The 23,331-nt window shown below is 33.5% G+C and overlaps 4 protein-coding genes across 5 annotated transcripts; all 4 read left to right on the top strand.

The window, feature by feature from the left end:
* The first annotated feature begins 5,024 nt into the window (after window positions 1–5,024).
* LOC108335869 (caffeoyl-CoA O-methyltransferase 1) lies at window positions 5,025–6,518 on the top strand. Its single transcript, XM_017572061.2, has 5 exons — window positions 5,025–5,252; window positions 5,336–5,415; window positions 5,538–5,682; window positions 5,792–5,923; window positions 6,034–6,518. Exons 1-5 carry the CDS (start codon window positions 5,163–5,165, stop codon window positions 6,325–6,327), a joined length of 741 nt encoding a protein of 246 aa, XP_017427550.1. The 5' UTR covers window positions 5,025–5,162; the 3' UTR covers window positions 6,328–6,518.
* A 4,913-nt stretch (window positions 6,519–11,431) lies between these two features.
* On the top strand, window positions 11,432–12,352 carry LOC108340257 (caffeoyl-CoA O-methyltransferase). Its single transcript, XM_017577510.2, has 4 exons — window positions 11,432–11,563; window positions 11,636–11,715; window positions 11,855–11,999; window positions 12,111–12,352. The coding sequence occupies exons 1-4, from the start codon at window positions 11,468–11,470 to the stop codon at window positions 12,300–12,302; spliced, it is 513 nt and encodes a 170-aa protein (XP_017432999.2). The 5' UTR covers window positions 11,432–11,467; the 3' UTR covers window positions 12,303–12,352.
* A 1,191-nt stretch (window positions 12,353–13,543) lies between these two features.
* LOC128195040 (uncharacterized) lies at window positions 13,544–19,621 on the top strand. Of its 2 annotated transcripts, XM_052872003.1 has the most exons (11): window positions 13,544–13,729; window positions 13,848–13,950; window positions 14,555–17,150; window positions 17,222–17,458; window positions 17,541–18,200; window positions 18,287–18,546; window positions 18,629–18,796; window positions 18,876–18,980; window positions 19,082–19,130; window positions 19,211–19,306; window positions 19,395–19,621. In XM_052872003.1, the coding sequence occupies exons 3-11, from the start codon at window positions 14,556–14,558 to the stop codon at window positions 19,482–19,484; spliced, it is 4,260 nt and encodes a 1,419-aa protein (XP_052727963.1). In that variant the 5' UTR covers window positions 13,544–13,729; window positions 13,848–13,950; window position 14,555; the 3' UTR covers window positions 19,485–19,621. The 2 variants fall into 2 exon arrangements, with proteins under 2 accessions (XP_052727963.1, XP_052727964.1); XM_052872004.1 differs by lacking the exons at window positions 13,544–13,729; window positions 13,848–13,950 and having other exon boundaries at window positions 14,094–17,150.
* A 173-nt stretch (window positions 19,622–19,794) lies between these two features.
* LOC128197332 (caffeoyl-CoA O-methyltransferase 1-like) lies at window positions 19,795–20,480 on the top strand. The gene is made up of 2 exons (XM_052878736.1): window positions 19,795–19,881; window positions 20,187–20,480. Exons 1-2 carry the CDS (start codon window positions 19,795–19,797, stop codon window positions 20,478–20,480), a joined length of 381 nt encoding a protein of 126 aa, XP_052734696.1.
* The last annotated feature ends 2,851 nt before the right edge of the window (window positions 20,481–23,331 follow it).

Here is a 23,331-nt window from a genome sequence, read left to right as displayed (position 1 = left end):
AAAATAATATATTATTTTATTTTTTATTAGTATACCTATTTAAAAAAAGTTTAAAACTAAAACATAAAATATCAGAATCTAATTAAGAGGAAAGTAATTATTAAAAAAAAAATTTGTGATAATTAACTCACATTTAAAAACGGGTTATGAAAAAATATAATACTTATATTTTCTTTTAATGTTTATAGAAAAACTACTATACAACATACTCATGAGATTAAAATAAATATATATATATATATATATATATATATATATATATATATATATATATATATATAACTAATATTTCACTGTCACATAGAACAGGAGATAGTTACTTTGTTTTTTTTTTCAAGAATGTAACACTACAAAGTGAAAAACTAAGAGAAAAAAATAAAGAATTTGTATTTAATATTTTTTTTTCTTCAAAATAAAAAGAGAGTTGCATATTGCAGAATACGTTGATGGATGTGTTGTTTAATATTGTTCATTTTATTAAAATTTAATTAATAGACTCACTAGTTGTAGGTATATATTAGCTAGGGACCATTGGCAAATGATGATGTTCATATCAAGAAAAACTTAAGTTGTATGATTTTGTTCCCTGTATAGGAAGATGAAATCGGATTTGAAGTCTTTGTTACAAACGTAAGTATTACAATCTTTCATATCAATTCATTATAATATTAATATATTAACTTATGTGGCTAATATTTCAAATGGTTAAAATTTATTTAGATTTGTGGGTAGGCCAAGAGCACAACAGATTGAAATTATATATCCTAAGGTTGAAATTCATTAATCTTTAACTTATTAATTTTCGTAGTGAAATTTAAACCATCACATTTTGCTATGTTCTTTCCCATGTTTAGTGTAACAAACAAACAAATTCTTGAGCATACAACTACTATATAATGTCATGGATGAAACAATCATCCGAGCAGGAATCAAAGAAGATTGGAATGAGGTAATAATTTACATTTGAAATCTTACAAATCTCAACCCACTTTTCACATTATAATTAATATAATAGTAAAGTTTTCTTGATTTTGCGCAGCGGTTCAACAATTCCTCTTCATTGACAGATGCCACCATAAGGAAGCTTAGACATGAATGGGCAGGATATTTGAATCAACAATTTCATTAGGCTATAACTTTAGGTTTTTCCTTTATGTTCTTTTTGTTTTGATAATAACTTTAGCTTTAGCTTTTAGTTTTATTTTTGATATGGTTTAAAATGTGAATAGTTGAATTCTCTATAGAAAATTGGTTTCTAATTTTCAAACGTAGTAAAATCGGCAAAAACAAACCAAATTAAAAAAAAAACCTGAATTTAACGTCCACCTATACATCGACATCAATATGACTTTCGAGTAGTACATAGATCGACGTTAAATCCTTTCCAATGTCACCCAAAGAAATGCACCGTTGAACGAACTTATTTATGGCTCAGCAAGCTTGACGTCGGCCTCTAGGTATGTGGGACGTCAATTACACGTCTATCCCCCTTTAAGTGGACGGCAAATCCTCCTTTACTTCCAACAGAGCATTGTGGATTTTGTTACATGTTAAACGTCAACTAGATTGTAGGTCGATGTTTAATGTAAACAAATAACGCTAGCATGTACAATTCAACGTTAATTAACGTTTCTTGCTATGACATCGATTTCGAGTTCACTGTTAAAAGTCAAAATAACAATCACTACATCATAGTATTTTTGTACTAGTAACATGAAAACTATGAATAGTCGATCTTTTTAAAGAAACTCCAATAAATTAATGAAATTTTTATCAATTCATCAATTTTTTAATTTTAAACTAAATAATTTTAAATTAACAATAACAATATTGTAAAGTTAGTAAAGAAACATAACCTTTGAAATATGTTGACTTTCGTGATTTAACAGCATATTTTAACATTGATAAAGTTGGTGTTTAAAATATTAAAACATCTTTAGTGGTAGACCCACTCCTTTTATGTCTACCGACATAATTTAGTTATTGGTTGCTATAACTTTCTAATCATACAGAAAAGATTTCACAAGCTGTATCCAATAATCAAGATCTCAATAAATTTTACAAAAATAATTTTGTTTGGTATCATTATTTTCCCTATGAGCATACTCTTTCATATACTTTTTTAATTTAAAAGTAGCCCTTACGTTAAATATTTTAGTAATCCTTCTGAAATATTAGAACAAAGGAAAATATCTATTTTTGTTTGTATACATGCCATCATCAATTAATTATTAATTTTATATTTGACAACATAGAATTGGTTAATTATTTAATTTTATTTTATATTAACATGCTTCTCAAGTTTCATTTATTTGGGCTATTAAATTTGAATTTATTATTTTATATTTAAATTAAATCCATTTGATCTATATTTGAATTAATTTTAATATTATTTAAATTAATTATACAATTTTTCTTTATATTCAACATATAATGTACTATTATTAATAGGTTGAAATTAAAATAGACATAATTTAACAAAAATAGAGTTCTTTTGAATAATCAATTAATACTAGTATATAATTCCTTTTTTAAACCAATATTTAATTTTTTCCCCACTTTTTTATTTTTTTAATATACCATTTATAATATATAATTCTTCCTTTCTCTTGTGCTATTTTGTTTTAGTTTTGTAAAATATTTTGATCTTTTTAGACACATGATATTTTAAAATTCTTTTCTTTTTAATCTTTACTGTTGTACTTACAAAATAGAACCAACATTATATATATAAAGGGGTGAATTTAATCTTTTTAATCTTTACTGTTATTGAATTGTGGGTTTGAGTCGGCTGTGGACCAATCGGTACTTTCATAGTTTTTAAATAAATTTTAATTTTGAAGGATGAGATCTATCCTTTTTTTTTTTCACCATAAAAAATCAAATGAATATATAAAGGGGTGAATTTGACCAACAGTGCATGTTGAATCTTAACCACTTTTGAATAAGTTTTTTTTATAAATTTATAAAGCCACTGATGAGTGGAAAAAAAAGTCTTAGTCCCTAAGGACTTTTCCTTAAAATGAGTTAGGATAAAATTTAAAATGAGTTTGATTTATTATAAAACTTTAACTAATTTATAAATATAATACATTCAACATAGTTCAAGTTAAGTTGTCTTATCTTTAAGGTCAACGTAAGTATATTTGGACTTAAGTTTGAGTTGAGTTGACTCAAATTGAAGATCGGATCAAGTCGACTAGAGTCGAAGCTTGAGTCGAGCCGTGTTGAGACAAAGGTTGAGTAGAGTTAGCTATATCGACTATCAAAAGAGAAGATTATCAAACAAAATGTCGAGACTATCTTATCCGGGCAGACTAATGATCTAGATAGGTCGGCTCAAGCCAAAATTCAAACCGAGATTACTTGGGTCTGAGGTCAAGAATGGTCAGTCAGAGTTAAAGGTAGAGACTAGCCAACCTAAGTTGAAGGTTTAGATAGGTCGGTTGAGGCAGAAGGTCAAGACAGTTTATTTGAGTTCAAAGTTCGAGATGTGTTAGTTCATGCTAAAAACTAAACAAGTAGGTTTGAGTCACAGAAAAAGCCAACCTAAGATAAAGATTGAGACATGCTAGCCCCAATCGAAAGTCGAGATGAGTTGATCCAAGTTGAATGATAAGGTGGGTCGAGTCGACCTTGCCTAGGTCAAAAGTTGAGATAAAATATCTCAATCCAAAGATTAAGATGGATGACCCGAGTCGAAGGTCGAGATGAGAGTAGCCTAGGCCAAAAGTCGATATGAGTGAACTATTATCGAGACATATTTATCTAAAAAAATTATAATTAGAAACATTTAGAGAGATTTGAAGTATACTATGCAAAACCAATTAGTACGTCTTTTACAACTCATTTCAAGGATTTGCAAGAAAAAAAATTATGTCTTAGAGTACCTTTAATCAAGATGAAAATTGGTGATGATTTATACTAAATTAAATACGTAATGAGTATTGTTATATGACTAATCCAAAAGTAGTTATTCACAATTTATAAAGTGAATTATTAAATACTTAAAAGATTAAAGTAATATTAGATTGATATTTAGGAGAGGAACTAATTAAGTTATTGAATATAAAACAAATGTAGTTTATGGATATTTATAGGTAAAGAATTTAAATATTTTAATCACTGATGAAATAATAGAGTAGAATATGAATACTATGATATATAAGTCATAGATATCCATTACGTATTGTGAATATTTTTTTATTTGAATATTTGTTTAAAAATTAACTGACCAAAATATTTAGACGCTCATTCATAAAATAAACTAATTGACAATCAATTATATTAATATTTTTAATTATATTTTTCCATCTGTTGACTTTATATATATATATATATATATTTACATATATATAATGAATTGTTAAGTATTTTATCATTTAAAAGTGTCAAAATATAATTTTTCATAATACTATTGGTGAAACAAGCTATATATTGTTAATTAAATAATTATTTAGAGTTTAATGTATAAATTTATGTTTTTTTATTTAGAGGTAGAAAATTAATTTTATTTTTAAGGAATTTAATTTTATTTAAACTTATACTTTTGTACTACAACTATTTAAATTTATTTCTTTGATATAATATTTTATTTGGCAATTTTATTATAATATATTTTAAAGTCAAATTTTTGTTCGATTTTATATTTGAAATAATCTTATTTTTGAATAAGAAAATTATAAATATCCATATATACCGTAATATAAAATATGTTCAAGATATATTTGTATTCAAATAGTACTGAGTAGTGCAAGGGTGGGTAACATAAGGGACTTTTTACTTTAAGTTTCCCATCCTAGGCAGAGAGGGAGAGTGATATAACTGACAAAATTAATGAATTATAGTAAAACAGACGTGAATTATAAGTAAACATGACAATAAAGGGAACCATGGGAGATATTATTGGTGGCCCTAACAAAAAATATAAATACTATAATAATCAATAAAAACAAAAACAAAAAAGAAATTCTAGAAATGAGTGGTGTCTGAAATAAACATGTTTTTTTTTTCTTGATTTGGTAAAGTGAGCAGAACATGGGTAGGTATCGTATACTACCACTTGTCCAAAGGGAAGAAACATTTCCTGCTAAAAAAGGATAAGCAGAACAATAATTTCAAGGCTGAAGGAAGCTTGAGCTAGTAAGAGATTCAGCAGAGACATGGCTAATGAAGATGAACCCAAAAACCACCTCTTGGGCATCAGAAATCTCTCTCATAAGACTCTCCTTCAGAGCGATGCACTCTATCAGGTCAATTCAGCAACTCTTTTATTCTCTCTTTCGAATTGTAACCATATTTTCGCTTGAAACCAACATACGTACTATTATTGCAGTACATACTTGAAACCAGTGTTTATCCAAGAGAGCACAAGTGCTTGAAGGAGATCCGCGAGATGACAGAAAAACACCCTCGGTAAAATCATGGTCATTTTGCATTTCCTAATAAAAATTATGCAGTCTCTAAAACAAACCGTGCTTGTTCCAAATTCTTGGGAAATACTTGTTGAATAGTTTGGTAATGATATTTAAAACCAGGAACATAATGGCTACACCACCAGACGAAGGACAATTTCTGAGCATGCTTATTAAGCTCATTAATGCCAAGAACACCTTGGAAATTGGTGTATACACCGGTTACTCTCTTCTTTCCACTGCCCTGGCTCTTCCCCCTGCTGGAAAGGTTATATCTTTCTGCATAATTCAACTTTAAATTATACCATCATCATAAAAGTACTGAATTTTATTTCACATAATATATAGTTTACAGCTTTTGTAATTTTTTTTTTTAGATCTTGGCTTTGGACGTGAACCGCGAATACTATGAATTGGGTTTGCCCATCATTGAAAAAGCTGGTGTCGCTCACAAGATCGACTTCAGAGAAGGACCTGCTCTTCCTTTTCTTGACGAACTGCTTAAAGATGTGCGTGTACCGTTTCTTTATTTTAGATAAAAGAAGAAGAAAAGGAACTGTTTTGGTTTTATGAATTAGTCTATTCTTGATAGTTCAATCAATTCGTGTAAAATATGCAGGAAAATAAGAAGGGACAGTTCGATTTCGTTTTCGTGGATGCTGATAAGAACAATTACTTGAACTATCACAAGAGAGTAATTGATCTGGTGAAGGTGGGAGGTCTGATCGGATACGACAACACCCTATGGGCTGGATCTGTGGCCGCGCCTCCTGATGCACCGTTGATGGATTACGTTAAACCTCTTCGCGGCTATGTGATGGAGTTCAACAAGTACCTGGCACAAGATTCAAGGATTGAGATTTGCCAGCTCCCCGTGGGTGATGGGATTACCCTGTGCCGCCGCATCATCTGATCATTTAATTTTTCTCTACGGATTAATTACTCAATCAGGTTGCGTGAAGATAGCAGAATCCGGATTCGGTTGTTTGGGTGTCTTTGTTTGTTTCTTGCGGAAACGATACAAATCAATGGTGGAACCTGTAATAAGCTTTGGAACAGTTGCGAAATAATGATTTTAATAATGGGCTAAATAACTTTTAGTTATATGATTGTTGTTTTAATATTTAATAATTCTTTAAGATTAAATATGTAATAAATTATATATTTTTGGTTTAAGATCGTCAGAAAAATATTTATTTATATTTTATTTTCAAAACTATATTAATTTCTTAAGTAATTTTAAAATTTTAATTTATTTTATTTTATTATAACTTGTTTTCTTTTTTATAATAACTAATATAATTTTCATCTTATAGTGATATAGTATTACTGCAAAAAAAAGTAAGAACTTTAATATATATCATTTTATAATATTTCAAATATTGTGACGCGTATTTCAAATTTACGAATATGTAGAAGTAGAACTCATGGAGTTAATGTTAAATATTTTAGTTAAATTTTTTAATAGATTAAAATCTAATTTGAAGAAGCCATTAAAAATTCAATCAGGATTCGTTTTAGTGGAATTCACGTGTCAAGAGGAGACTCGACACTCAGCTGGTGGAAGGCAGGTGTTAGCACATGAGCGGACGCTTGTTTTGGTGTTGGAAGGAAAACTTTAATTTTTCAGAAATCCACGCTACTCACTGCATGCACCCTTCTTTCCCAGATTCTGAAAAATCTCATTTTCTCCTCATTCTCTCTACATCTCTTCATCTTCTCTCTAAGAAATTCTCACATTTGCTTCCTCTGATCACCATTCAGGCACCGTTTCTACTCCTCCAGTGTCAAGAGCTTCAGTTTGAGCCGATCGATTTTGGGTTCTGAACATGCAAATCAAGTTCTGGTTGCATGAGTTCATAATCTTGTTCTGAACCATTTCTGGCTTTGTGTTTGATTTAGTTTCATAAAGAGTGAACCGTACGACTCTAAGATTTCTGGTGGTGAGCTATTCTATACGAGCTGTGAGCGTTCGGTCACATTAGAGGTAAGGGAAGCTTATTTAATTTAATTTGTATGTTGCTTGTATTGCATGTATGTCGGTTGAGTTTGCTGAATTAATATGAAATATGATTGTTGTTATGTTCTGATTGTATGAAGTATGGAAATTCAATATGATATGGATGTATGAGATTTTGAAGATAAATAATTCTAAGTATGAAATTTCCTATGATAATGTATGTTCGTTACTGAATGGTCTTTGACCGTTCGGTTTTTCTTGGGGACTCGTTTAGGATTGAACTCTTTCATTTGGAAGGAGTTTATGTTGAGGACGAGCATCTTCGTCTAGTACAATTTGTGTACAGGCGTTCCACCAAGGATATTCTTTCCTTGGCAACTTGATATAAATTTAAGTATGTCTACAAGAAGTAGTATGTTCGTTCGTTCTTGAATATTAATTAAATAATATCTTATATTCCAAGCGTTCGTACGATTTAGTGTTAGGTCTTTCACCAAGCGATCGTGCTATTTACTCATAGGTCTTTCATTAAGCGCTCGTACGATTTAGAGCTAGGTCTTTCACCAAGTGTTCGTACTATTTAGTGCTGGGTCTTACACCAAGTGCTCATTCTCTTTTCTATAATTTATCTGGATGAAAATAGCGTTCGTCCAAACTCAATGGGTTCACCATCTACCGTGTTTGGTCTTTGATTGGCATTCAGTTTTATTGAGGATAAATTTATAAGTAAGCTAAGTATTTATAAGCATTCGATTTCTTCATATGAGTCTTCTAAGTACTTTTATTTGAATGTTTTGTAGTGTTTGTCTCCATTGGTTTCGGCCTAGAGTCTTAGTACTCGGTTTAGGCTTTAAGCTATTCAGTTTAAATGCTCATGGGTCAGTTCATCAAATTGATTCACTTTGTAAATAACGTTCGATTCTTTTAAATCTTGAGAAATATTATTGAACTCGGTCTCTTTCAAATCTCGATGGTAATTCTCTCTCGGTTTTGATCTATTCTGGAACTGGAAACCTCTCGGTCTCAGTCCAAGTGTTCGGTCTCGTTAAAGGTTAAAGTTTTACGTTCGGTATTTTGTATCTTAAGTGATCTTAGTTAAAATTGAAGTTAGAAAATGGAAGATGATGGAATATGATGTATATGAAATGTATTTGATTTTGAATGAGTATTCCGGGAAGCAATATCTCATGAATGGATATTGGAATTTGGTAAAGTATGAATGTGGGCATGCTAAGCTGGCGGTTCATCCTGATGTTCCGTGATTACTCGTTCTCACATAGAGAAGGGTAAGTCATGTGTGGGAACGACAGGAGGTCCTAGTCCTTATGGTTAATTTGGACAGATAGGACTAACCTCGAGTGGCAGTTGTTGAGGGTATCCCAGTTACTACATCATCCGGGTGCACGAACGTCGTAGCTACACAACATTCATACAATTCGGACAATCAGTCTAGTATTAGGCTTTACATGAATGAGTTAATGAATTATCTTGTGTGATTGAATTGTGTGAAATATATGCTGATATATGAGTTGAATTACATAAGCTTACCCTATGTCTTTCTATCTTGTCTGTTTTGTACGTTCGGTTGTCTTTCTGTTGCAATGATCATCCATGTGGATGTGAGCAAAAGGAGACGAGCTGCTGAAAGAAGCGCTAGAGGAGGATAGCTTAGTCGAGGTAGAAGTTAAGACCGAACAGTAGAACCGTTTGGTCAGTTTATTAGATTAGTTTTAAGATGATCGTTCGATCATCTTTTCCCCTCTTCTTTTGGTAGGACCATTCGGTATAGTCTTTTGTAAACCGTTCGGTCGGGAATCGCTTATGTTGTTCGGGTTTTAATTTTTAGTTCTTTCTGTAAGGCCGTTCGGCCACAAGTGTACTTCTCTTTTAGTGTAAGACTGAGTTGTATATTATTCAATGTGATTATTCTATTATATAGTTTTAGACTGTATTTTTGGAATGTTACAAAATACTTATTAAATACTCAAATATAAAAATAAATTATATAATGAAACTTAAAACCTAGCTTTTGATAAATTTTAAAAAAAATTATGTTGAATGCATATTCTTCGTTATAAAATGTGGTAAAAAATAATTTTGTTACTCCAAATATAATGGGTTTTTGTATGTTATTTTCCCATAATTATTATTTTCATTATTTTAATAATTTAAATCCATCTAATTTCGTACAAATAGTCCATCTACATTACAACGATGTAATAAGAATTTCAAAGAATTTGTTCCATTTTAAATTAATACTATATAAAAGCTTTATATTTATACATGTCATCTTCTTTTTAAATAATTCAAACTTTATATTTATACATGTTATTTTAATAATAAATGTATAAAAACTCTTTATACTTTTCTACTTATATATAAATCTTACAACTTCAAAATTAATTTAAGGTTTAATACTTATTTTGATCGTTCGGATGGTGTGTTTAAAGTTGTATTATCATTTTTCAAAAGTTCATAAACGTTTTGCAAAAACGGTTTAAGTTAGAAACGTTAATGATAGAGTTGCCTCAGGACAAAAATGAATGACCTGTCTAGTTAGTCATTGCGTGATAAGCTTAACCAATAAGGGATGATTGACACGTGACAGTTTTCTTCCCACCCAAAATTAGAACCTTCATCACACTTCTTCTTCTACAATAACTGTAACCTTCATCACCATTAACCAGCCACAGTGAACACTGTAACCTCCATCGCAACTCCTCTTTCGTTACCTTTAGGTTAAAATCAATTCGCGATTTGAAATTGAAGAATATAATGAAATTGGTGTTGAAATTGGGTTCATGATTCGTTGACAGTACAAATTGAATTCTGTAAAAGAAGATAGTGGAGTTTTGGTGAGAAAAATTGGGGATATTGAAGTTTTGCACTTGCAGAGGAGTTGAGCTACATCCGCAATATTCAAGATGTGTTCGAGATACCATGACAATAAAGGGAATTGCCACGCCATGGAAAATCAGAAAACCAAATTTGGGAATTACCAACAAAGGGAATTACCATCATCACCCACTTGAACGTTGTCTGGTAGAAGACTTTCAGATTTGTAGTCAAGTTTCATACTAAAAGAGGGGGTTGTATGATGATTCAAATGTATTAATCTTTTTGGCTCTGACCCTGCATATAGTCTTTCAGCCACTTGTAAGAGGAGGATTATTCCCTTTTATATTTTCAATGTCACTTTAACAATAAAATCTTTTAATCTATATTTGATTCTTTAATAGGTATTCACATACAATTAAAATAATACAAATAGTAAAGATAGTTATAATTTATATATTAGATGAATAAACGTATTTTTATGAAGTTGTTGAATAATGTAAATATAATAAATCTGACACTGATATAAATTAATCTAATTCATGAGTATATTTGTCTATAAGTAATTTTTATATAAAAAATAATTATACGATCACATATATTTACATGTTATATATTATTATAAAAATAATAAAAAATAGTTATAAAAAAGAGTAAAAAATAATATCAAATAAATATAAAAAATTTGGGTGTAAAAATATTATTTTTCTATATAAAAATGAAATCAGTAAATTTTATCAAATTAAATATATTGTCATAGAATCACACACAAATTATTTAATAATTATAGGACTGATTAAAAAGTTATGAACTTCTTATAAATCATGTCATTCTTTTATAATGTCAACCTTTCACAATAAATATTATATATATATATATATATATATATATATATATATATATATATATATATATATATGAGTGGGTGTATTTTGAACACGTCCACATAAACTAAAGTATAAAAGAATTTAAAATCAGTTACCTACTTCCAAAAATCAAATATTCAATGTCAAAAGAAAAATCGCACACATGCAACAATGTTAGCTACTTTAAAGTATTTATTGTCAAAATAAAATCGCACACATGCAATAATGTTAGCCATCGCATCTTTAAAGTATTATTAATGCATACCGAAATCAAAGGGCACATGTGACAGCTACCCCGGATTTTATAAACTGGAGATCGATTGAGAACATTCTTCACATCCAAAAGTTGTGTCTGAATAAACCAAAACCAAGAGCAACCAAAAATAGTTATTATGGCTGTCACACAAGAACAGGAACAGCAAACCCAACTCCTTGGCCACAAAGATCTAGCTCACAAGAGCCTCCTTCAGAGCGATGCACTCTACCAGGTAATATTCAACAACTTCCTCTTTTAAATCTCTTACCATTCAATTTTTCTTACTCGCTATGTACTAGTGCAGTATATACTTGACACCAGCGTACACCCTAGAGAGCATGAAAGCCTCAAGGAGCTCAGAGAGATGACAGAAAAACACCCTTGGTAACCTCATTTATTCATCTTCTATAATCCATATCTGTTAAGTTATTGGCGAATAGCTATGTCCAGGTCCAACGTACAAAACTTTTGTTTTACTGAAATCTTATGTTATTTAATAATTTAAAAATATATATTAAAACAGGAACCTCATGGCTACACCACCAGACGAAGGACAATTTCTGAGCATGCTTCTTAAGCTCATGAATGCCAAGAACACAATGGAAATTGGTGTGTACACCGGTTACTCTCTTCTTTCCACGGCCCTGGCTCTTCCCCCTGATGGAAAGGTTCTCTCTTTCTGCATAATTCAACTTTAAATTATACCATCATCATAAAACTACTGAATTTTATTTCACATAATATATAGTTTACAGCTTTTGTAATTTTGTTTTTGTTAGATCTTGGCTTTGGACGTGAACCGCGAACACTATGAATTGGGTTTGCCCATCATTGAAAAAGCTGGTGTCGCTCACAAGATCGACTTCAGAGAAGGACCTGCTCTTCCTTTTCTTGACGAGCTGCTTAAAGATGTGTGTACATCCTTAATGTGCAACATCTTAAATTTTATCCATGCTTTAAATATTGGTTAGCTTACACTTTTGATTAACTGGGGTAAAATGCTTATGAATTTTAAACAAAACAAAATTGAAATAATAATAATCTAAATAATTAAAATTTGAAAAAAGTGTAATTATTATAATGTCACTAGTGCAGAAACGGCTTTTCACGTCCCCGAATAGACGTTCGTCCAACGAATCCCCAACGTATATAATTGATCGGTGGCATAATAGTAAATATGTGGAACTATAGACGTCCGTCCTAAGTCGAGCTGGACGTTTATAACATTATAGACGTCCGTCCCAAGGGGACGGACGTTTATAGGCTAACGTTGTCAACCTCTGAACGTCCGTCCTGGGTCGAGCTGGACGTTTATAACATTATAAACGTCCGTCACAGGCGAACGGACGTTTTAAAGGCTGCCGTTGTCAACCTCTGAACGTCCGTCCTGGGTCGAGCTGGACGTTTATAACATTATAAACGTCCGTCACAGGCGGACGGACGTTTTAAAGGCTGCCGTTGTCAATCTCTGAACGTCCGTCCTGGGTCGTCCTGGACGTTTATAGTATTATAGACGTCCGTCCAAGTGGGACGGACGTTTTATAGGCTAACATTGTCAACCTCTGAACGTCCGTCCTGGGTCGAGCTGGACGTTTATAACATTATAAACGTCCGTCACAGGCGGACGGACGTTTTAAAGGCTGCCGTTGTCAACCTCTGAACGTCCGTCCTGAGTCGAGCTGGACGTTTATAGTATTATAAACGTCCGTCCCAAGGGGACGGACGTTTTAAAGGCTGCCGTTGTCAATCTCTGAACGTCCGTCCTGGGTCGTCCTGGACGTTTATAGTATTATAGACGTCCGTCCAAGTGGGACGGACGTTTTATAGGCTAACTTTGTCATCCTCTGAACGTCCGTCCTGGGTCGAGCTGGACGTTTATAACATTATAGACGTCCGTCCCAGGGGGACGGACGTTTTTAAAGGGGTCGAGCGTATTATAGACGTCCGTTTTGAGGGGCGCGGACGTTTAGCGGACTTTAAGTAATTATTACCCCAGCCACTCTGTCAGTCCTCTGAACGTCCGTTCTGAGGGGCGCGGACGTCTATAATATTATAGACGTCCGCGCCCCTCAGAACGGACGTTCAGAGGACTGACATGGGTAATTGAATCGTTTAGGTTTTCATCAGAATTATAGACGTCCGTCTGGGGACGGACGTTGATAAAATTATAGACGTCCGCGCCATTTGAATGGACGTTTAAAGCCCCACGAAATTCAATTTTAAATTCATTACAACGTCATATTAGTGGTGGGCCGGACGTCTATAATATTATAGACGTCCGGCCCATGTGGGACGGTCGTCTATGATCATTAAAATGGGAAGCGCGAGTCGAGACCATTCACTGTTCGTCTTCTTCCCCGCGAACGGCGACTCTGCTGCTGCGCCATTGATATTCGAGGTTGGTTTTCTCACTTTTGGACCGTTTAAAATTACATTTAATCCGATTACATTGCTCTGTGATGAAATGTCTTTGATTTGAACCGATTAAAAATTGTTTTGGGTCCGTTTTTTTGCAGACTCTTTTGTGTTCTTGGGCGGCTTCCTTGACTCTTTTTGGACTGCGTGTTAGGCCGTTTACTCCTCCACTTCCCTCCTTCTCATTTGGAATCTACTTTTCAGGTTAGCTTGTTGGTTGAAAATTTTGTGTATGCATGTATGTGGATTTTGTGTATGGACGTTTTTTACTGTAAAATGTGTATTAGTTATGTTATTGTGTTAAACGATTAATGCGAAATGTGTATTCGTGTATGGACGTTTTTGACTGTTAAATTTTGTGTATGCATGTATGTGTTATTGTGTAAAATGTGTATTAGTTATTGCCATACATTGAGTGACACTTAGTTCCCGTTTGAAATTTAAGACAAACGATTAATCTTTTAATCGTTTGTGTTAAATTTTGAATTGTCCGATTGGACAGTTTGAGAAAATTAATTTTCATAATTTGCAATACCATGTCAATTGGAGTTTAAGGATAAGATTGATGAAATTTCGGTTCAGTACTTGTGTTGTTCTCCGGATGCAAATTTGATTGTGGTCATCGTTGACTACTCTCATTTCGTGTATTTTGGAGACCAATGCGAAATGCTGCCGAAATTGTATCAATTTTATGACGTAGACTTCAATGCACGTGGCTGAGCAAATTATGAAAATTAATTTTTTTGAATGGGTAGGGCCTAACCTTGTGAGAGTTAAAACACTTGAACTGATGATTTTACGAACATAGTATGGATCGAAGATGGATGAACGAACGTCGCATGAGTGAAGAATATGACAAGGGTGTTTCGCAGTTCTTGCAATATGTTGAACAAAATGCTAAGTCTGTCAACGGGACATATTTTTGTCCTTGTGTGCGTTGTCTTAATCAAATACGCCAAGACTTAGGCAATGTGCGTGACCATCTATTCATGTACGGCATAATGAGGACTTATACCGTTTGGACTTGGCATGGAGAAGTACTTGAGCAGCCTACCACGTCACGAGGAACAAATTATGTGGAAGAATGGATGAGTGACCATTTAGAGGACATGATACGCGATGTCGGTGAAGATAATTTTGGACGGGCTAATTTGTATGATACTCTTATTAATGATTCAGAGCAACCGTTGTTCCCAGGATGCTCAAACTTTACACGCTTGTCTTCAACTTTAAAGTTGTTTAGTTTAAAAGCAAGGAATGGATGGACCGATAAAAGTTTCACCGAGTTGTTGGAGTTGTTGAAGGAGATGCTTCCAGAAAATAATACTCTACCTATTCGTAATTACGAGGCCAAAAAAATTTTATGTCCAATGGGTCTTGAATATCAAAAGATACATGTTTGTCCTAATGATTGTGTTTTGTACACAAAGGAGTTTGCTTCGTTAAACTATTGTCCAACATGTGGTCTATCCCGTTTTAAAAAGAAATCTGACAGAGTCACTGGTAATGAAGGTAATGATGGTGCACCTGCTAAGGTGATGTGGTATTTGCCTATAATACCTAGGTTCAAACGTATGTTCTCTGTTAAAGAAGATGCAAAGAACCTTAAATGGCACTCTGACGAAAGAAAGTGCGATAATCTTCTTCGACACCCTGCTGATTCTCCACAATGGAAAAAGATTGATGACAAATTCCCTGAATTTGGTGCAGATCCAAGAAACTTAAGGCTTGCACTTGCAACTGATGGTATGAATCCTTATGGAAACTTAAGTAGCAAACACAGTTCGTGGCCAGTTATGTTGATGATTTACAATCTTTCTCCTTCGTTGTGCATGAAGAGAAAATATGTGATGTTGACCATGATGATATCGGGTCCTAGACAACCTGGAAATGACATTGATGTTTACTTAGCACCTTTAATTGATGATTTGAAATTGATGTGGGACGAAGGCATCGACGTGTTTGATTCACATGTTCAGGAACAATTCCGTTTGCGTGCAATGTTGTTTTGCACTATAAATGATTTCCCAGCATATGGAAACTTGAGCGGTTATAGTGTTAAAGGTCATTTTGCATGTCCCATATGTGAACAAAACACTAGTTACCTTCAGTTGAAGCATGGTCAGAAGACAGTATATACAAGACATCGAAAATTTCTTCCTCGTAATCATCCTTATCGTAGATTGAAAAAAGCATTTAATGGAAGTGCTGAGGATGAGGTTGTGTGCAGACCCCGGAATGGTCAAGAGGTGTACAACGAAGTCAAAAACATTGACATTGTGTTTGGAAAACATCATAAAAGTACCTCTGCAAAGAACATTTGGAAGAAACGATCGATATTTTTTAAGCTTCCATATTGGTGTGAACTTGATGTTAGACATTGTATTGATGTGATGCACGTTGAAAAAAATGTTTGTGACAGTGTCATCGGAACTTTATTAAACGTCAAAGGGAAGAGCAAAGACGGAATAAAGGCAAGACAAGATTTGGCTGACATGGGAATCCGATCTGAGTTACATCCACAGATAATAGGAAGACGCACCTATCTGCCCCCAGCCTGTCACACACTTTCCAAAAAAGAAAAACAAAGTTTTTGTAACTGTTTAAGAAGTGTGAAGGTTCCGCAAGGTTATTCTTCAAATATTAGTAACCTTGTGTCTATGCAAGACTTAAAGCTAGTTGGTTTAAAGTCTCACGATTGTCATGTATTGATGCAACAATTGTTACCGGTTCTTATTCGAGGCATATTACCTCCTTCTGTTAGGGGTATTCTGACACGTCTGAGTTTTTTCTTTAATGCCATTTGCAAGAAAGTTGTTGACCCTCGAGGTTTATATGAATTGGAAAATGAGGGAATAAGACTACTATGTCAATTGGAGATGTATTTTCCACCTTCCTTTTTTGACATCATGGTACATTTGATTGTTCATCTAGTCAGAGAAATTCGAATATGTGGGCCGGTCTTCTTAAGGTGGATGTACCCAGTTGAAAGATACATGAAGATCTTAAAGGGATATGTCAAGAATCAGTATAGACCAGAAGCTTCAATCATAGAGCGATACGTTGCAGAAGAAGCCATTGAATTTTGTTCAAGTTATATGCCATCTTGTGAACCCGTCGGTCTTCCCAAGAGCAAAAACGAAGGAAAATGTGAAGGTAAAGGTGTTCGAGGTGTGACAATTCAAAGTGTTAGTAGAAAACAAATTGACCAAGCTCATTTGTACGTCTTAAACAACACTGTTGATGTGATTCCTTACATTTCTGACCACGTTAATGAAGTAAAGGCAGCAAACCCAAAAATGAGTGAAAAATGGCATCTTAATGAAAATCCATCTCATCATTATACCTTCACAGAGGAGGATTGGATGCAGTTTCGTGCATCTAGAGAGTCTGAAGAATGGAAGGTATGTTTCTTAAGATCATCTTTCATTGAGTTTTTATGATTTTAGACTTACTTACATACATGGTTTCACAGGATAAAAGGTTAGCCGCCCAAGAAAGACAAAGGCTAAACGACACACCCCACTTGTTATCACGAGGTGGATATGCAAAACTGGAGAAGAAACTGAGAAAGTCTAGAGCCGATGCCTTGGGACTTGAGTCGCCTGACCTAGCACCTACACCTGCTAGGTACGAGCTGTGGAAGGCTGCTCGGACTAAATCTGATGGGAACATGACATCTTCCTCAGCTGCCTTGATCTCACAGAGAATTGTAAGTTCAAATTATAAGCAGTTATTTGATTGTGTATCTATCACAGCATGTCTTCTAAGTAACTTGGTTTTTATATGTGCAGGATGAGTTGGTTGAGCAGCAGACTCAGGGGACATTTGCTGGCCAAGGTAGGGACGACATACTGACAACGGCCATTGGAAGGCCCGAGCACCCAGGACGTGTACGTGGAGTTCCAGGGGCGATTGGTCTTCGTGACTATTTTGGCCCTACACAGAAAACCCCCCAATCAATGAGTCAGGAGACACTGAGGCAGATGGATCTTCAGTGGGAGGAAAGACTCAACCAAAGCATGAGATCAATGGAGCAACGATTCATGGAGCAGCTACATGAACAAAAACAAATACAAAGAGCGCTTGAAGAAAAGCTGCATTCCATGACGCAAGGCAACATGGGGGCCGATGAAACTCCTACAACACCTCGTGTCAGCACTAGAGGATCATGCTCTGCTGTAGAACCCAATGAGTATAGCGGTCAATATGAGCTGTTGGTTGATGGGGATCCCCCACGCATTGTGGCTGTCGGACGAGTGCTTGAGGGAGGGGAGACCATTCATGGTGTTGCCATATTACCCCAGCACGTGCGTGTGACCATTGACGAGGTTCGGGATCCCCAGGCTCAGGTGCCTGTACCCACTCCAGAAATTAACTTTGTGGGGGAGGCCATAGGAACATTTATTGCCTGGCCTAGAGCATTGATCATGTCCCACATCGCGACTCCACAGGTATAATGTCTTTTTCCTTAGTATTTCTATGTTAATTGTCTTCATATAATTGTTTATAAAGCTTTGACGTAAATTCTTATCTTCAGTTCACACGTCCTCAGAAGCAGCCAATTCATGATACAGTCATACATGAAGATGATGACATGGCTGAAGCAGAGGATGATCCTATATCAAAGTTAGTGACAAAATTACCCAGATTGAAGAAAGCATCATTAGAACTATACTGGGATTTGAGGGTATTTGGTCTTCCCCCACATGTGCCAGTTTATATCACATTTTCTGATGCATTGGAGGTGATTGAGGGAGACAGGATGTTGAATATTTCCATCATTCAGTTGTGGTGCATGTAAGTTAGTCAATTTGGTCTTTGATATTACTTTTATTTACATTCTTATATAGTTTCTAACGACTTAACTTTGTTGTTTTAGGTACATGGACACAATCGTTGTAGACCAAGGTCGGTCTTCCATGTACGGATTTGTTGAACCTCAGACCATTCAACCGTCTGGTAACACACTTCAAAACAGACAACATTATTTGCAAACATGGATGGATGAGTCCAAAAGAGACATATACCTTGTGCCATACATTGACGGGTACGTGTTTTTATATGTGGTCAGTTTATTATTATAGTAAAAATTAATTAGTTGAATAACTATTTGTCCTTCGTGATAGGTCTCACTGGCAGATGATGGTTATCATTCCCAAACAATGTAAAATTATATGGTTTTGTTCGTTGCACAGGAAGATGAAAAATGACTTGAGAACCATGCTTCAAGGGTAAGTGTTTCTCCAAAAAATGACTTCAATTTGATGTTAACCTTCAACTTTTATGATAAAATAGTCATATTAATTATACTTTGTGTTTTCAATCTGTACAGAGTTATTGGTAAATCTCGTGGTCAATTGGTTCAAATTTTGTATCCAAAGGTTGTAAGTCATTTATAGTTTCTAATTCATTTATGTTATTGAATGATCTAAATTTTTAACTATTTAGTTTGTTATTTTAGTGTAACCAGCAGGTAGATTCATGGGAATGTGGCTTCTATGTGATGTGTTGGATTAAGACCATCATTCGAGCTGTCATTACAGATGACTGGAATGAGGTAATGATGTATACCTTCAATACATTACAAATCAAAATCATCTTCAACTATATATGAACCAATAATGAATCTTTCTTGAATTTTGCAGCGCTTCAAGACTACATCGCCTATTGCAGAGGACACAATTAACCAGATAAGGCAGGAGTGGACCGCTTATCTTCTACAAAGATGGAGTTAGGAATAGTTATATTTCTTCTTGATTGAACATTGTTTGGTTTTAGTTTTATTTTTATGTTAATAGTTTGGTAGTGGATTGAACATTAAGTAGAATTTTGTTTATATAAAACGCATATTTATGTTATTGGAGAATTGTTCTGGGACATTTTTCTGTTTTTCAGGTGTGGTTCTATTGAGAAAACAAACAAATTTTTTAAAAAAAAACGCCCACTAGACGTCTGTTAGTGTACAGTCGGACGTCTATAGACGTCCGTCTGTGCACATACGGACGTCCCACCCCCAGCCCTACACCAAAAAAACTCAGCGAGAGGATGACGTCCGTCCTCAGACAGCAGCGGACGTTTATATGGACGTCCGTCCTCAGACAGCGGACGTTTATAATAAACGTCCGTGCTCAGGTAACAGACGTTTATATAATAAACGTCCGTCCTCAAGCCACGGACGTTTAGATAAACGTCTGTCCTGATGCAGCGGACGTTTATATAAACGTCCATCCTCAGGCAGAGCGGACGTTCATATAGACGTCCGTCCGCAGGCAGAGCGGACGTTCATATAGACGTCCGTCGTGGCAAGACGGACGTCTCAGGGACGTCTACCGCATAGACGTCCGGCGTACGCCGGACGACAAAAGGCCAAAATATCGGACGTAAAAAGCCGTTTCTGCACTAGTGTGTGAAAGCATTGTACTGAATAACTTTTGCAGGAAAGTAAGAAGGGAAGCTTGGATTTTGTTTTTGTGGACGCTGATAAGGACAATTACTTGAACTATCATAAGAGGGTGATTGACCTAGTGAAGATCGGGGGGCTGATCGGGTACGACAACACTCTATGGCATGGATCTGTTGCTGCACCACCTGATGCACCTATGATGGATTACGTAAAGAATCATCGTGGTCATATGATTGAGCTCAACAGGTGTCTGGCTCAAGATTCTATGATTGAGATTTGCCAGCTCTCTGTGGGTGATGGCATTACCCTGTGCCGTCGCATTATCTGATCTCTTCTTCTCATCCAATGATCATGTTTCGTGAATTAGATTTTAAATTTACAAGACTATCTGAGTTATGAGAATAAATTAAGAAAATTTCTGCTTCAAAAGCTCTGTTATTCTTCTAATGGAAAGGTTCTGTTATCCAATTCTAGTGACGAGGACTGCAAATTAATTTGGAAGAATTCAAATGTCATTTAGTAATTACATCGATCCAATTTCATACATAATGTGTTTTATATAAGATTTTGCATCATAGAAATTAAAAAGAAATTCTTTTATTTAAAAAGTTTTAAATTCATGTTTACGCAAGAGTGGATGTTAGTTTGTGTGTATAGTAAAAGAGAATTAGAAATCGAAAAAAATAATAATAAAACTTTTAAGTTTATAATTAAATTTTGAATATAATTACTATCTTAAAAATAATTTATAGGTTTAAAAGTTAATATCTTTATAAAAATATAAATAATGGATTTTGTAAAAATATAAAGAATGTGCAAAAATAGGATAGACTCTCTAAAAATATAAAAGATATGCATAAATATGTAGAGTTGATCCACTAAAAATATAAATTAGTATGTATGAATAAACGGATGTAATGTAAATTCTCATATTCATCTAATCAATGTATTGACAAACGCGCTCAATATGTTTGTTAGACTCGTCTAATTAGTACATGGCAAATGTGTGTGGTGTATATTACAAAAGTTGCATTATCATATGATGGATATAATCGTTTGATGTGTATAAATAGATTCATATAATATTTGAATAAACAAACTCGCTCAACATATATTGTTAAACTAGTGTAATTAGTGTATAGACAAATTTGTTTAATGTGTATTACAAGACTCGTTTAATCCGTGTATGAACATATTTTTCTAATATGTATTTTTAAACTCATCTAATCAATATATAGAATAACTCACCTTTGTATATTTTAAATATCATACTTCAAAATAGATTTAAAGTACCATGTTAAAATATATTAATGTGTCTTCGAGAATAATTTATAATTAATTAATTTTTGTATATTTTAAATATCACTTCAAAATAGATTTGAACCTAAATGAAGATATTTTTTATTTTTTTATTTAATATTAAATAATTAATGTCAGTAGACTTATACTTTTTAAAAGAAAAATATGTAAACCTCGAAAAAATCTTTAAGTCATCATAATTTGTTAGATCTTGATGGATTACACTTGTTTACATGATTAAATATCTCTTAAAGAAAATTATAAATTGGAAAATGATAAATCAATTGACACTTTTAATTATATAAAAAGTAATATTATTTCTCATATATATAGCTTATAGAAAAATTTTAACATTTACAGTTGCTTAAACCGAATGAAATTTTTCAAAACTAAAAATAATAAAAAATTATTTAAATTTAACAACGTCTCAACAAATATTAAACAAATTAATCTTATTATCTATTGAAAAATAAATGTTAAATAAAATTTATTACAAAAATTAAATAGATAATTTTGCATAAAAATATTAAATAAATAAATTTTAAATAAAATTTTTAATATATTTTATCATAAATTACTTTATTAATAAATAAAAACATTTCATTCTTAAATTTATACTTTAAAATTTTCACGTCTTTCAGCCACTTGTAAGAGGAGGATTATTCCCTTTTATTTTCTATGTCACTTTAACAATAAAATCTTTTAATCTATATTTGATTCTTTAATCGGTATTCACATACAATTAAAATAATACAAATAGTAAAGATAATTATAATTTATATATTAGATGAATAAACATATTTTTATGAAGTTGTTGAATAATGTAAATATGTAACATTCCAAATTTAATAATATAAAACTACTAAAATGAACATTACATGGATAATGATAAGACACACTACAAATTTGGTGAATAAAAATTTCACTTCAAGAATAAGATAACTACCTATACTATCCATTTCACTTAATCCCCTTCAGCTACTCCAACGGGAAAAAATGTATCCCTAAACTCACACCAATCAGGTGATCATCGCAAAAGAGAAACACACACACAAGACATGCCACAGAAAAGCAAGGGTAAGTTAGAGTATCAAAAGATTTTACATACCATTTAAACAATTATAATATGCAAACATGTGATAATTCAAACAACACAACATTTGTCCAATCCACTTAAAACCCTTTTTACTGTCCGGATAGATGTATTGACGTCGGACTCATGGGGAACCTACACCCGTGTATGGTGGAGCAACCTTGCTCAGAAATAATAATCATAATTTACATCCTCAACCACCACTAATAATACCATACACCAAGGTTAATTCGTCAAACATTTATGGCCCTAACCAGTGACCATACACTAGGACCTCTTGCTACTTTCCACGACATAATCACCCATCTCTACATGAGATAGGGTTATTGAAAGTGTTAGGATCATTCCCCAATCCCGGAGCCCCTACTTCAATACATAATAACACATTCATACTTTACAATTTCATCACCATCCATGAGATATTCCTCCTTGGAATTCTCTTATATATATCCATATTACACATATCATATCATACTTCAATACCAACATACTTCCTCATCCATAACACATTTAAGTAAAATCAAACCGAACAGTAAAACAACCACCACCCTTGAGCATGACCGAACGTAAAAGATCAACATAACCTATGAACAAGACCGGACGAGATAACACTCCCAATAAGTGAACATGACCGAACGATCATTTAAAGAGTAAGACTCAAGCATGAGCCGAACACGATTTTAGGGTCGAACACTAGAGTATCTGAATACTAAAGTTAAACCGAATAATAGAATCTTAGGCCGAACACTTAAGGCTTAGGCCGAACGCTATTGGCTTAAACCGAACA

This window comes from Vigna angularis, chromosome 1 (genome assembly GCF_016808095.1).
Source record: "Vigna angularis cultivar LongXiaoDou No.4 chromosome 1, ASM1680809v1, whole genome shotgun sequence".
NCBI classification, from domain to species: domain Eukaryota; kingdom Viridiplantae; phylum Streptophyta; class Magnoliopsida; order Fabales; family Fabaceae; genus Vigna; species Vigna angularis.
The sequence above is the reverse complement of the archived record's forward strand: the minus strand, read 5'-3'. Positions and strand labels throughout refer to the sequence as shown.

Coding starts and splice junctions, on each gene's coding strand:
- LOC108335869 (XM_017572061.2), top strand. CDS start 5,163: ATGGCTAATGAAGATGAACCCAAAAACCACCTCTTGGGCATCAGAAAT. Junction 5,253..5,335: donor AGAGCGATGCACTCTATCAG/GTCAATTCAGCA, acceptor CTATTATTGCAG/TACATACTTGAAACCAGTGT. Junction 5,683..5,791: donor CTCTTCCCCCTGCTGGAAAG/GTTATATCTTTC, acceptor TTTTTTTTTTAG/ATCTTGGCTTTGGACGTGAA.
- LOC128197332 (XM_052878736.1), top strand. CDS start 19,795: ATGACGTCCGTCCTCAGACAGCAGCGGACGTTTATATGGACGTCCGTC. Junction 19,882..20,186: donor TAATAAACGTCCGTGCTCAG/GTAACAGACGTT, acceptor TAACTTTTGCAG/GAAAGTAAGAAGGGAAGCTT.
- LOC108340257 (XM_017577510.2), top strand. CDS start 11,468: ATGGCTGTCACACAAGAACAGGAACAGCAAACCCAACTCCTTGGCCAC. Junction 11,564..11,635: donor AGAGCGATGCACTCTACCAG/GTAATATTCAAC, acceptor GTACTAGTGCAG/TATATACTTGACACCAGCGT. Junction 12,000..12,110: donor CTCTTCCCCCTGATGGAAAG/GTTCTCTCTTTC, acceptor TGTTTTTGTTAG/ATCTTGGCTTTGGACGTGAA.
- LOC128195040 (XM_052872003.1), top strand. CDS start 14,556: ATGGATCGAAGATGGATGAACGAACGTCGCATGAGTGAAGAATATGAC. Junction 18,547..18,628: donor ATCATTCAGTTGTGGTGCAT/GTAAGTTAGTCA, acceptor TTGTTGTTTTAG/GTACATGGACACAATCGTTG. Junction 19,307..19,394: donor TTACAGATGACTGGAATGAG/GTAATGATGTAT, acceptor TGAATTTTGCAG/CGCTTCAAGACTACATCGCC.